Source organism: Chenopodium quinoa, unplaced genomic scaffold (assembly GCF_001683475.1).
Source record: "Chenopodium quinoa cultivar QQ74 unplaced genomic scaffold, ASM168347v1, whole genome shotgun sequence".
Taxonomy (NCBI): domain Eukaryota; kingdom Viridiplantae; phylum Streptophyta; class Magnoliopsida; order Caryophyllales; family Amaranthaceae; genus Chenopodium; species Chenopodium quinoa.
The window spans coordinates 4,195,788-4,210,263 of NW_018744878.1; the positions used below are offsets into that span (position 1 = coordinate 4,195,788).

Genomic DNA, 14,476 nt, shown 5'->3' on the forward strand with positions numbered 1-14,476 from the left:
TTTTTTTAGTTTTATTGTATTTTAATGTGTAACTTCTATTATATACATGTGTTTGAGGGCTAATATGATTGATGTAAATATGTAGTACATTATAAATATTTTTGAAGGGTAAAATTTTTGTTACTAGTATACAAAATGGTAACTTCTGTAGTATAAAAGGGTAATTTTTTTTTAAATTGTGCACACTTTAATCAGTAAAAATTAACTTTATATTTTTTTTCTCTCTTCTCTCTCCTCTCTCTTCTAGGGTTTTAACTTTCTTGGCCGTTTAGGTCGGAAATAGTAAATTAGACTATTTCCGACCCTTTTTCTTTAATTCAATTTAGTTTTTTGTTTTGTTTTACGTTTTGAGTTATTTGTTTTGTTTTGTTCTCTCCATCTGTGAGAGTCTGTCCCAATTTTCTGGGATTTTGATACTCATCTATGAATGAGAATTTTATTTTTAGGGTTCTTATAACAATTGGGAAGGTGATTTGGATTCATATGGGTCTGGAATTTGTCATCAACCGGTCGATCAAAACATCAGCGCAGATTGCGGAGGTCTCAACTTGGAAAGATGCAAAGACATCGAAAATCATTGCTCGCGTCAAGCTTGAAGCGGTGAAGTATGAGCTATGCCAAATATGCAAATTAGTTATGATTTTGATTGTAAAAGTTATGATATTTTCTCTAAATTTGTGGTTTACAGATCCTTATTATTGTAGATGTCGTATGGCTTTTATTTAATGATATTATTCTTCCCCTTAAAAAAAAGGGTAATTTTAAATATTTTTATGATAACTTTAACCTGTTTCACAATAACTTAATAAAAGTCCACCTTAATCAAGAATTTGCGAAAAAATGCATGTGAAATCTCGATGTAAATTGTATTAATATTCACTAATTATATTATTACAAGATTGATGATTAGAGATATTAATCGTTAGTTTTGTGCGTTTGCAAACGTAATAAAGACATGTGTCAAATTAAAAAAAAAACAGAGGAAGTAGTTAGTGATGATATGTTTAATTGTTAGTGTGAGAGAAATTTTGTACTTGTACAATATTTGTGTAGGTAGATTTTTTTTGGTTTTTTTTTTTTTTGAAAGAGTGTAGGTGGAGTTAATCGGAGAAATAAAGGAATAATATAGCAGTGGATCTAGAATAATTTTAAAAAAAGTATTAAATATAATTATTAAACCGACATAAAAGAAAAGATATTGCAATTATTATGAAATGGAAAGAGTAACAATTTGATGGTCTTATTCTCTTCGTCTCATAGAGTTCCCCTTTGCCTTTGAACAAATTTAAAGGTGGTAGAGTTTGTTGAAATTGTTGAAATCAAAGATTTTGTTATTTGAATCTTTTTCTATTTTAAATTAGCGAGAGAAGATTTAACTTCAAAGTACTTGAGATACATTATTAAGTGAACAATTATAATGTCATATGTAATGAAGATATATTTGTGTAAAATGAAGTATTCAAACTACAAAGGGGTTGAAGTTGGTAGGTTTTAAATAGGTTATCAAGTTCAATGACGTTTAAGAACATATATATTCACGATTAATGCTCAAAACATACAATCGAAAAGAACAACACTTTTCTCCCCAAAAAAAAAGAAAAAAAAAACACAACACTTTAAACAAGGGAAATTAACAAGATGATCAATGGTCATAAATTTGTGCATATAAACAGCTATAATTAGCTTGAAGGTTGTGTCAAAAAAAAAAAAAAAAAAAAAAAAAAAAAAAAAAAAAAAAAAAAAAAAACTTGAAGGGAAGAAGCCAAGCGGCCCATTTTTGCAAAAAAATAAACTACTAACAAGTAAAACTAGATAAACGGGGGTAAAAGAGAAGCCGGAAGGTCGACAAGAAGAAGGTGTACACGGAAGATCAAGCTTTCCTTCTAATAAAATGTATCACTCGCTAATGTCATGTACAGTCCTATGTTGTAGATGAGAAGTTGAGATGCCTGCAATTGAACAGCAGCAACGGCGTAATATGGTAAGACAACTGCGTATATACTGCAAAAAACGAAAAGTGTATACACAGAATAACTTTTTTACATGATTTGATATGCCATAGATAGGATTGGGCTCGATTAATCAAAGATAGAATTCTAGATCATGAACAGCTTGAAAAGCCTTAAAAATTCGAATTCCAAATATTTGGAATGAACTTGTCCATAAATTCTTTAGGACATATCTGAAGTCATGTGCTAACAGAAATTTTGAAACTAATCCTCCAAAGAATTAAAAGAAACTTACCGGTGAGAAAAAGACCCCCGTTAATTTCCTCATTTTCCAGGGCAAAATTTGTCTCACCAGAAAAATGACAGTGATGAAACTCCATATTCTTGTTGTAGTGTTTTAAAACAAAAATTCTGATGGATGTCTACCATCGGTTTACCTGCAAAACTCAAGAAATTAGAGACAGCTAGCATACGTAGAAATTAGAAATTACTGTAGTGCAGATAAATTGGGGTCGTGGAGACTGACAATCATGATACCGAACAAGGAACAAAAGCACTCAAAGAATACAGCATAGATAAGAGAAGCATTTGATTAACCTTATTATTTCTTTGACTGTATCTTTATAAAGGTAAAAGATATACAATTATAGATCAGATTTTAGGATATATAATGCTCCGTAATAGAGAGAAATGGAGAAAGACTAATCTCATATGACGAATGCATTACAAATTTGATATTTTCTTTCCCTGATTCCCTCATTGTTGGTCATCCTTGTCAACCCTTTTACATTCCTTTCTTCAGGCACTCATGAAGTCATGAAAAGCATTTTGACAACTTACTAATATTTTTTACTCCGTAGTAACTTGGTTTCAGGTACACAAAACAACTCGCCATATGAAAGGTTTAAACACACATGGAAAGTGACACTGAACTCACTGCTAGGACTACCTGACATTCTGACTTCGGAAAATTGGTTTTAGCTCATTGGCTCAGATACAGAGAAAAGCACAAGCAGTTAAACATGAAAACAGATGCAGGACAAACATATATAACTAGTTTTATAATCTCTTGGCTCTTGCCCCAACATCTAAATGATGATAATTAAATTTTACATAATATCTGCTTCTACTTATAGCATACACTTTCAATGCTAACCTCTCAATTTGATCCCCTGCAGCAGATGGGTGGCGCTTGACTTTGCGATATGCTTTTTCTGTATTGTATGATTCAACCTATAAGTAAATTCAAATTTAAATGGTTAGAAACCACACAAAAATGCCATAACCAGTTAACCACCACCACCACCACAACAACAACAACAAAATTATAAAAATAATTCCAATAACATAATAACAAAGAATATAACTAGATCTTACAGCTTCCTTAATCTTGGTAGTTATATCGGCAGATTTGACAGAAGCAACCCGTAAGCACTGCATAACAACATTGTGCATGACACCAACTCCGCCACCCTTTTGAATGGCACATATATCTCCATTTGTGTTTATCGTAACAGTCATTCTGCCTTTCATTATGGCCTCTTCAGAGAGAGTAGGATCTATCACCTGTATCAATTGGTATACATGAAAAGTCCATCCTAATAGCAAAGACTAGCAATTCTCTCAAAGATATGCTGTTAAACTCATTTCTTACCACAACACTATCAGAAGTGAAGAAAGCAAATGTCACAGCTATAGGAAGATGATGAACTATCAATGGAAGCGGCTCACGCACCTGCCAAAGTACGGACAAGCATTTAAAATTATGAAATTTGTGGGAACGGCCTCTCATAATTAACCACAACAGACTAAATACAGTAAATGAATCTAAGAACTTTTTCTTAAAAAAAAAGTGAATGGAGTCAATCCTTCAAAACTCTAGAAACAAGCGATTCACCTTCTACAGTGCCAATAGCGGCAGGAGCCTATATATATATATAAAAGATAAATTTATTAGATATTTTCTCCTGATTGTGCGGACAAGATTCAAGAATTAGGTGGATCACCAAGTTACATGAATTTATTCCCTTGGCCTTTAGTCAAGCCTCTTGTTTAGAGGAAAAAATAGTTACAATCCTTGTAAGTCATTCCACCTAAACATTCAGGAGTTTCATTATTTACAAAGTTTAGTACTGGTAATACTATAATGGTTGAAACCCCGTATCATCACATCCCAGTGATCTAGAATACCTACGAGAAGCACTGGATAAAAGGTATATCATATACTCAAAATTTTATTAAAGAATATTCTGGGGCAAAAAAATGAAGGTCAGGAACTACAAAAAAAAAAAAAAAAAAAAAAAAAAAAAAAAAAAATAATAAAAAAATAATGTACGAAGTATAAAAATAAAACAGTGACAACAGTACTTGGTTAATTCAACATTTTGCTGCTTAAAGCCTTAAAACACTTGGATGATTAATTTAAGTGCTATAACCATAGACTTTAGCCAAAAATCAAGAGAGAGATCAACATACCTCAGGAGGATGCACGGTTAATTCTTGTCCATCTTCTCCCCCCAGAGTACAGTCTGGCCTCCTGAACGTCAGAAGGGCTGCCAAAGCAGCAATATTTGCAGCATCAACAAGATTTCTGAGCCAATGAGAAACATGAGCTGTCATATGTAAATACCAAGAGTCCAAGACACAAGAAAATAGAGTTCTGTCTCATGAAAAGAAACATCACATCATACCCTCCATTATCTAGTATGTGAAGATCAATACGAATGGACCACACTAATTTGCCAGCAAGGACACAAAGTGATTCTGTATCAATTGCCCTGCTCTCCCTGCAAGAGCATTTCAGAGTCAAAACAATCCCTGTATAAGCAAACCAACTAAGAAAAGAAGAGAACCAAACTAGGTAGTGTAAAACTTAGTTCTGATCACTAAGATCTCAAAATATCAAATTGTATTCTTAAATTTATACTACGTATTTTATTAATTGGATTCATCATGCCACCAAAAGTACCAGTAGACCTTAGATGTCCAGGAATTAGTATGCCTTCCCATATTTCTAAATTTCTAGACCAACCAGCCATGTGGACCCAGTTTCCTTTCTGTCATAGCATTCTCCTAACTGCAATGAATAGAGGCATTTGCAAAACCCCAGCCCACCCCAACCCGAACTGATACTAAACCCTAAACACTGGTTGCAAAGTCTTGATATTTTTTGACATTAAACATATTAAGACCAACAATTGATGAAAAATTAAGTTAGCTTCAGCTTTGAAACCATTTCTCAAATCAGATAATTGTCTCAATCTAGTAATTGCATTCTGTAGGTGACAAATTCAGCAGAAATCAATTAAGTACTAAGCAAGATTTACAATGATAAAACTCTCACTACTATTTCAGATTGCTACATTCATCATAAGGCATGCCTTATATGATCATCAAAACGTTTCCAAAGCTAATGGTCAAAACTCAAAACAGGTTTATGTTGCAGTCTAAAGTCCAAGAATAAATGGTATGATCTAGAAGAAACGAAGTCAAAACAAACCTCAAACCGCGATCTATTATACGTCCCAATTCCACAGCAGATTCTCCAGGGCGGCCTGCCTCAAATGAGGAATCAGCCATAGGAGAAAACTCGGTATAAATAGCGAGTGATCCTTCATTTGGCCTGTCTTTAAAAGGTTGAACAAGCTGAGCAGTCACAAAACCCATGACATGAGTCTGGCCAAGCTGCACCTCAGAAGAACCATCTTCTCTGCAATTTAAAGAAAGTATGAGCAATTCTGATTTCTGAATCACCATATTATCAAGCAAAAGATATCAAACCAGAGCAACTCATATATGACCAGAGTATGTCACATAACTCACATTATCAAACCAATTAATTCATGGCCATTATGATCTGACCTATAATGTTATAATACATAAATAAACTATAAAAACCATATTTACTGACAAAAAACAATGACTTCATACACTGAGATCAAATACTAGGTTTTGTATCACTTTTAAAACTGAAACGCATAAGGGAAGAAAATACATCATGGCAACAGAAAATATATTTTGAATGCTCTTCTAGAGAAGAATAATTTGGAAATCCTATATTTATGGATCTTATTGGCCACAGCTCATCATCAATATTTCCTAAACAGTTTTGTGCATAATCCATCTCCAATTCTCCATTCCAATTAGGATAAAAAACAAATAAAAACTCAGTAGGAAGGAATTTTCTGCAAATGAGGTCACATTGATGTACCTTCACACAGTGTTTTGAAGGGTACGAGACACACTAATGCAATAAGGGTCCTAGAGTCAAGATATAAGGTGAGATCACATGGGACACAAGTACACAACACATGCCAAAATTCTTTCATACACCATAATGCATCAAATCACCCATTCAAATGAAGAGAACAGCAGGAGGAGCCTTGTGATTTAAATTTTAATAGAAGAGTTAAAGATAGAAAACAATAACAGTTTGTTTGGATAAAGAAAGGGGAAGGAAAAGAAGAGGAGGGAGGAGAAGAGGAGGGGAGGGAAGAATGGCGAGTTTTCCTTCCAAATCTCTTCATTGTTGGAGGGATTAATTTTCTACAATTTAATCCTTCCATTTCTTTCCCCTTCAATTCCCTCCCTTCCTCATTTGCTATCCAAATGAAAGATACTCCATCTCTCCATTTCTCTTCCCTTCCTTTCCCTCCATTTCCTTCAATCCAAACACACCGTAAGTGAGCAATCTGCAGTCCCATGGGATGCCTTGAGTTGACTGTGCACCAGCAAAAAGTTACTTTACTTTGAGCCATGTAGGCAACCACTCGTTGCAGCACCTTTATAAACATAACCTATACAAAGTGTACACTACTTGAGAGTCAAGACTCATAATAACCCCATTACACCAACAAATCAACAATCCTTTGTACTTCACCTGATTGGAAGAGTAATTAGCAAACACCAATGCAGTCAAGATTCAAAAATCTGGCAAGTACATGTCAAATATTTAGGTATTAATCTCACCTGCATAGGTCAGCCTATCCAGTTGACAAAACTGTCTTTGTTAATCCCAACACCACATCAAACTTCAACTCCAACCTAAGTGCTCCAGAAGGGAAAACCTACAATCACCTTTTTCCCAAACTATATACTACAGCCAAAACAGCCTGCCTGCTCCTCCATTTTAGGACATCACATCATGCTAGGCGTGTGGAAGATAGGTCCTTTAACCTAATTGCATACATTTGCTTTCTATTTTCTTTTAAATATGCATCACCCAAAAGAAAAAGTTCCAATCAAGGACCTTTCAATAACAGTTCATCTCCTTGTGTAAATCCAATAAGAGTGGTAACAACGAGCTCTTTGAACATCTAAAAAGACACTGCATAGGGCACCTACTACGCAATGACAGTTTGTTGTTGTTGTTAGGTCCTTCTAATATCTTGTGGTTCTACCTGCCTACTCTCACTGGCACTACAGAAGATTATTCTAATTCCTTGAATGTTATCAATTCAAGGTAATTTAGGGACGGAGGGAGTATACTAAAACAGATTGCGAGAAAAACCCATGGTGTCCAACATGATTCTGACATTCTCTATATGTGGAATCAGTGAATTTTAGGGCTATATGTAATAAAGACACATTATCAATGCACAGAAAACAAATAAAACCACATTCATAAGTCATAACAACATACATTTACAAAAAAGAAAAAACCTTTTACCGGCCAAATTTTATGGTTAAGCGACGGTAGTCAAAAGGGCGGCGTCCATCAACTCTGAGATCCGAAAGTAATGCCGTCTCAATAAAATTCTTCTCATTCACAGTCATATTCCAACTATTGGCTAATCTTTGCTCCATTTTTACACTGTAAAACACCCCCAAACAGCAAACAAAATCAACCTACGAAATTATCTTTCTTGCAACAATTGTAACAAACCCTGAAAAATTTACCAACAAAAAAGCAAAAACAAGCATGAAAACATCAACTAATGCTCAAATTTTCTTAATAACAATTTCTTTGAATAACCCACAAAGTCATAGTTATAATGCAGTACATAAACACCAAAAAATCAAATTTTTACAAACAAATTCCACACAATATTATAGATGAAATGATACCAGACGAGAGGCAAAGGCGCACAACGGAGGAGTGGCGGCGGCGGGAGCAAAAGTAAATTGAGTTCACCAACGAGAGAATGTGTGCCTATTTGAGTTGGGGTTCATTCACTCGACCAGTCAATCTTGCTTCTTTGTAATCACAGTATCACACTTAATGAAAGACACTTTTTTTTTTATGTCCCAAACTCCCCAAAACACCCCTTTTTCAATATGGACTCAACAATCAACATCATCAATTAGGGCATGAATCAATTAGATGAATCAAATTTGTAATTTGAGTAAGTTTATTTAGGGTTTTTCAAAAGAAGGTTTGTCGTTTTGGGCTAGTGTGATGAAATCAAATTTAAATTATTTTTATTTTATTTTATCGTATCGTGTTGTGTCGTGTTTTTCCAAAAAAAAATGTTTTTTAAGTTTACTAACTCAAACTCTTGTGCTTCATACTGTGATAGTTATACAAGCTTGTGCTGATGTCGCGCCTTTGGTTGTCCTATACTAGTGCTATTATAAGTTTTGCTATCCATGTGAGATTATAAGGTTTGCATATTCTCAATAACATCGACCAAACTACACAAATATTTTTTTTTTGCCCAATTAATTAAGTATTAGGTACTAAAAATTGAAACTTCATGTAAAAGTCATTGTACTTTTTTTTTCTAAGTAATCAAAAGGTCTTATCAATGAAAGCTCCCACAGATAACCCTAATCAACTTAGTAAACATAGTTGTTTGAGAGTAGGAATGAGAAGAGAGGTCATTATTATGTGATGCACACACAACTACTATATTTTAGTGATTTGTATTCAATTTAATTTCACTGGATAAACTAAAGTTTGCAAAAATAAAGTAATAAAAAATGAAATAAAGTAATTTTTGTTACATGAGTAAATAAATAATTAGGGGAAATCAGCGATGTGAGACGTCCAAATCTTTCACTATAAGGTGTTTATATGGATACAAGAAAACTTTGCTCAAATTTGATGGTTAATAATACTTTTCCTCACAATACAATTTATGTAGATCGAGCACTAACTTTTTCACTAACCCTAACATGACCTTAATGGCTTTCTTTCATTCTTCGAGGTATTGTTTTCTATATGCTTGTTGTGTGTACCAAACCTCTACAAAGCTTCCCATATTTAAAGATAATCAAATGAGTTAGAGATGGAGAAATGCACTTAGTTGTGTTTAGTTAATTAATAAAATGAGACATCATAGGATTATTAAATTTTATTGCCAATATACATCTAAAAATCAGCATGTAAGTATTTTTAAATGTATATTTTTTAGTGTTGTCAAAAAAAAAAAAAAAAAGTATTTTTAGATTTCAAATCACATTTAAATCAACGAAGAATTTGGTAAAGTGAAGTTATCAAGTCACCATTGTCCATTGACATAAAATCTACGAGGGCAATTAGCCATTACAAAATTTACTATTCCATTTTGTTAATTTTACCCTCTTATTTTCCCAACTTTTGCCTTTCCCCCGTCAAATTGCACTTATTAGTCTCTTTACCCATACATCATAGTTATGTATTTATACTTCCTCCATTTATATCAATCATCCTTCGTTCAGTTTTCCAATCAGTTTAGTTCAGTTCAATTCAGCTCCAAAGAATTCAGTTCAGTTCAATTCAGCTCCAATGAATTCAATTCAGTTCAATTCCTATTTTTCTCTCTCATAATATTCAGTTCAGTTCAGTTCAATTGAGCTCAAATCATTAGTAAATCAGAATATACCCTTACTCCCTTAACTCAATTTCTTTACAAAGACAAACACACACAAATTGAGGTAACTCAACATTCAAGTAGTGAACCAAGCAAAGGGGACAAGGGGTAGAGAGTGGGAGACAGAGAATGGCACAAGTCCAGCAATTCCTAGCACTAAGACCATTCTCTTCTACAAATGGGATGTTCATACCTATCTTTCGACCTCCATTTAACCCCAAATTCCATGTCTTTGGCGCCATTTCTCTCTCCAATTTTCACAGAAAACCAAAACTTTCCAATCCCAATTATGTTTCCATCTCTCGTTCTTCCCCTTTTGCTTATCCTCACCACCCCACTTCTGGGTTTCGCCATTTTTGCAAATTTAGTGATTCTGGTACCCTTTCTTTCTCTTCTCTAACAATAATCGAGGGAGTTCTAATTTTTATATGAATGTTTATATATTGATGGGGGTTATATTATTAGACTTGTTGATTTTGTTGGGATTTAATTAATCAAATTTTGTATGATGTTGCCCTTGTTTTGATGTTGATATGTTTTAGTTAATTCAAGGAAGGGGATTTTAGCTGATTTCTTGATGATTTGTGTGCAATATTTTTATTTAAACATTTTTGGGAATTTGTTGTTTAGGAAGCATGAATTTTATGCTGGTAATGTTATAATTTGAGGTTTTGGGGTGAATTTAGAAGCTTTATGCCATTGACTGTAGAGGTTATTAAGAGTTTATGCTGTTATCTAGTGTGCTAGCTTTAGTTGGAATTATTACATTTATGCTGTGTATTGCTTATTTACATAAGAATTAGATTGTGAATATTTAGCCTTTAGGTTCTCTAAATGAAGTGTTAGAGATTATAAGTAGTGTGGTGTGATAATACTGTATTAGGTACATGACACCCGGGTGTATATTAGATAACTTGCCCTCAAGAAGACTTGTACATGGAGTTGATCAATGGATGACAAGCGTGTATGTGTTGAGTTTTACTTTTGAACATGAGCTACTTGGTTGATGATATAAATGAATGCATGTGACTTTGATGGGATAGGTTTATTTGGCTTTACTAAATGTTGTGAGAAATTTAAGCTAAGTAAGGGTTGCTTAGTGTATTAGTGTGGATTGCTGTATTTTACACTCCTTTCTTATTGAGTGGAGGAGTATCGAACTTCTTGAGTAAGTCGTTGTTGAAGATGAGAATTTATATATATGGAAGATGATTGTAACTTATAAATGTATTGCTGAGTATTTGTAACTGATTCAATTGTAGAGGATTAACTGGCAAGGTTTCAAAGGTGTGGTTGGGTCTATTCTGTAAACTTACAAACCTGAATTTGAAGTTGGGTTTTGGAAAGAACAAGAGGCTGATGCTATCTTCTGGAGTTCCAACTGTAAATCACTCTGTATTTAGATGAAGATTCATGAATTTTCTATTTGGGAGTAAGGTTGATGATTCGATAGATGGTATGCTTTCAATAGTTGGTTTAGCATTCTGAGGGAGTGAGGTTCCTTTCCTAGAAGAATTCTTAAAGCCGTGTTATGCTTAATTCTTAAATCAATTTTTTTTTTAGTTTATCTTCTTTCATCGGTTATACTTGAGTTTTACAATCAGATGAATATAAGCTTGGAAGACAAATAGTGATCTCTTTATTTAATGAAAATGGCAATGTCACAAGTAGACTACAGGGAAGCTTCTTGATCAGTACAGGTTTTAATATACTTCTATTAGCCTTACAAGTTACAGCTTCTTGATCAGTACAGATGAAAGAAAAATGGTGTACTTTAGCTTTAAGGTTTAATATGAATTGCTTTGACTGAGATCAAAATGTATAGTTGCATGACAACTGTGATGTGTCTGTCATATGCAATTATACACTAATTCAATCACCTCAAGTATTTAATTTTCTTTTACTTATTATGCTCAAGTAATTTTCATTAATTAGCTTTATCATTTTTTAACCTTCAGACAAGCTTTATAGATATTAAAGTGGGTACTTTTGTAAGCAGTATATTAAAACCTTTTACAGACTCAATGTCACAGCTGGAGCTTGGGAAACAATATGGGAGACGCAAACCAGAGAAGAGGGTGAACGCAATATTCTGGATTATTCTTCTTAACCTTGCTATATATGTGGCAGATCACATCTTTCTGGTACTTTATATGTCACTTCTTTTGGTTAAGATAGTAATTGCCACTTATTTTGGTTAACATACTTATCACTCCCTTCGTCCCCGAAAGAACGACCTATTTGGCCTAATTTTAGTCCCAAAAAGAATGACCCATTAGCATTAAAATACCCACCAATTTGCAACAATATTTGTGCAAAATTAGTTTCCCCATATAAAATTTTGTTTTTCCATATACTCTTATTACTATCTCTCTCTACTTTTTTGTAAGCCCCATATAAATTTATCTTTCCAATATACTTTTACCTCTTTTATTTAACTTTATTAATACCCGCAAAATCAACCCAAAAGGGTCGTTCTTTCGGAGACGGAGGGCTTAAGTAATTATCTACAGTATTTTCAAAAAGTATGAAAAGACCTTAGCAAACTTTGCACTTTGTCATGCAAATTTTGGTGAGGAGAGACATGAAACTTAATTGTTTGTGCCAATCATATATTTTATTAAATTTGTCATCCTTGATAATGCCTATCAACACTGAAACTTTTTAATACTCCCTCCGTCCCTTATTGATAGTTCCTTATGGCCAAGTTTAAGTCCGAAAATAATAGTCCCATTTGCTTTTTTCTAGTACCATTAATATGAATTTTACATCAAAACTCTCTCAAATTTGCAACAATATTTGTGTAAATTTAACTTTCCCATGTAAATTTTGCTTTTCCATGTACTTTTTATTACTTTCTCTCTCTACTTTTTTGCATATCCAATGTAAATTTACTTTCCAATGTACTTTACTACATCTTATTTATGTTTATTAGTTCCCGTGAAAACTTTCCATAATGGACTATCAATAAGGGACGGAGGGAGTAGTATAACTTGAAGCTATTGATTCCCCTAATTATACTTAATATTGAAAAATTCTCTATCAGAAACCCTAATGCTGCGCTAATTATCTAATAAATTGATATATATTTGTTCACCATGTGGGGGTTGCCTTTTTTTTTTTTTTTTTTTTAATTTTTTTTTTTTTTTTTTTTTTGCTATTGTAGAGTCGTTGCATCAGGTAGCTCAGTTATCTCCTGTTTTTATCTTCATATAAATCTCAGGTTCGAGACATCAAAGCCCTATACTTGTTCCACAATCGACCTGCTTGGTACCAGTTTGTGACAGCTGCATTTTGTCATGCAAATTGGTAAGGTTCCACAACTATTATGCACTAATGAGTACTTGATCGAGTAGAGTGCAGCGTATAAGAACTATTGCATAAGTTAGGAGAGAGCCTCAATTGTATGCCACATCTAAAAGTCCTATTTTCCCAACCAAAAAAAAAAGAAAAAAAAAATTAAATTTTTAGTGTTCGGGCTCAGCAATAGTGCAAAACCCATGTCCTGGTCTTGTCTTTCAGTAAATTTTAGCTGCTGCTGTCATCTGCAGGAACCATCTTTCCAGCAATCTGTTCTTTCTTTACATTTTCGGTAAGACAATTTGTTTATGTTGAATTTGGAATGTGGTCTGAACGCCTCGTTCTTGCACAATATGAAAATTGGAGTGGCTTTCCACTATATGTGTAGGGAAGCTCGTGGAAGAGGAAGAAGGTAGCTTTGCATTGTGGCTTTCTTATATTCTAACAGGTGCTGGTGCAAACCTTGTTTCTTGGTTGGTTCTCCCAAGAAATGCAGTTTCTGTTGGAGCCTCTGGTGCCGTTTTCGGCTTGTTTGCAATAAGCGTCCTTGTGAAGGTAATATTGAGGTTTAGAATGTATATATAGCAGGCCATGCCTCACTGTGCCTGACTTTCCTAGCTGGTTGCAGATGTCATTGGATTGGAGAAAGATTCTTGAAGTGCTCATATTGGGCCAATTTGTGATAGAGAAGGTGAGTACTCCAATTCCCCTCCAAGTTTATAATTGTATCAAGTATCTTGTGTAACCCAGCTAAATAAGACAACTTTATACCTATCATTAGGAAAAAAAGAATTTCAACTAATACCAGTTTAACATGTCATGATACACATAAAAGATTCTTTCTTCTGAACTGTGAATGTTATGTAACATAATAATTCAAAATGCTTATTGTGGTTATGAACTCTTGGTGTCTTTGTAAACACTACAACCGTCATTGATTAGTGTAATAACTACCAAATGGTTTCCAATTATTTCATGCTTTCATTGAGTGTGACCTGGTTGTTTGTATGCGACTTCTTTCTGCTTTATGAAATCTTTGCTTCAGAAGAATACTGATAGTTCATATTAAAGATAGGCAAACTAATATATGGTTATTGGGATTTTTTTTACTGTAAAGAAAGACTCTGATGGTATACCTGTATGAGTATATGACTGCCTATATTTTTGTTTTATCTCTCTTAATTTTGCACCTTACCTGGGAACTAAGATATGCTGCCCAAACATAATTTTTCTATCTATCCTCTTATCATGTTAGGTGATGGAAGCAGCTCAAGCATCAACTGGTTTGTCCAATGGCTTCATTGGAACCTACTCGTTACAGAATGTCAACCACATTGCGCATCTATCAGGTGCTTTGGTTGGGGTACTTTTGGTATGGTTACTAAGTAGGGTTCCATCTGATCCGTCAGAAGGGTAGCCTGAGAAGCCTGATAC

General features: G+C 33.9%; 2 protein-coding genes across 4 annotated transcripts; one reads left to right on the forward strand and one right to left on the reverse strand.

The window, feature by feature from the left end:
* Positions 1 to 983: 983 nt before the first annotated feature.
* LOC110705620 (exosome complex component RRP45B-like) lies at positions 984 to 8,638 on the reverse strand. 3 transcript variants are annotated; one of them, XM_021883524.1, is made up of 10 exons: positions 8,016 to 8,638; positions 7,618 to 7,761; positions 5,449 to 5,658; positions 4,640 to 4,735; positions 4,425 to 4,539; positions 3,604 to 3,684; positions 3,327 to 3,515; positions 3,124 to 3,182; positions 2,245 to 2,389; positions 984 to 1,949 (listed from the first exon to the last, which is right to left on the reverse strand). In XM_021883524.1, the coding sequence occupies exons 2-9, from the start codon at positions 7,752 to 7,754 to the stop codon at positions 2,383 to 2,385; spliced, it is 894 nt and encodes a 297-aa protein (XP_021739216.1). In that variant the 5' UTR covers positions 7,755 to 7,761; positions 8,016 to 8,638; the 3' UTR covers positions 984 to 1,949; positions 2,245 to 2,382. The 3 variants fall into 3 exon arrangements, with proteins under 3 accessions (XP_021739216.1, XP_021739215.1, XP_021739214.1); XM_021883523.1 differs by having other exon boundaries at positions 984 to 2,001; positions 2,245 to 2,386; positions 3,106 to 3,182; positions 8,016 to 8,567; XM_021883522.1 differs by having other exon boundaries at positions 2,245 to 2,386; positions 3,106 to 3,182; positions 8,016 to 8,566.
* Positions 8,639 to 9,794: 1,156 nt separating this feature from the next.
* LOC110705623 (rhomboid-like protein 11, chloroplastic) lies at positions 9,795 to 14,467 on the forward strand. Its single transcript, XM_021883526.1, has 7 exons — positions 9,795 to 10,118; positions 11,762 to 11,886; positions 12,966 to 13,051; positions 13,294 to 13,334; positions 13,431 to 13,597; positions 13,671 to 13,733; positions 14,298 to 14,467. Exons 1-7 carry the CDS (start codon positions 9,872 to 9,874, stop codon positions 14,457 to 14,459), a joined length of 891 nt encoding a protein of 296 aa, XP_021739218.1. The 5' UTR covers positions 9,795 to 9,871; the 3' UTR covers positions 14,460 to 14,467.
* The last annotated feature ends 9 nt before the right edge of the window (positions 14,468 to 14,476 follow it).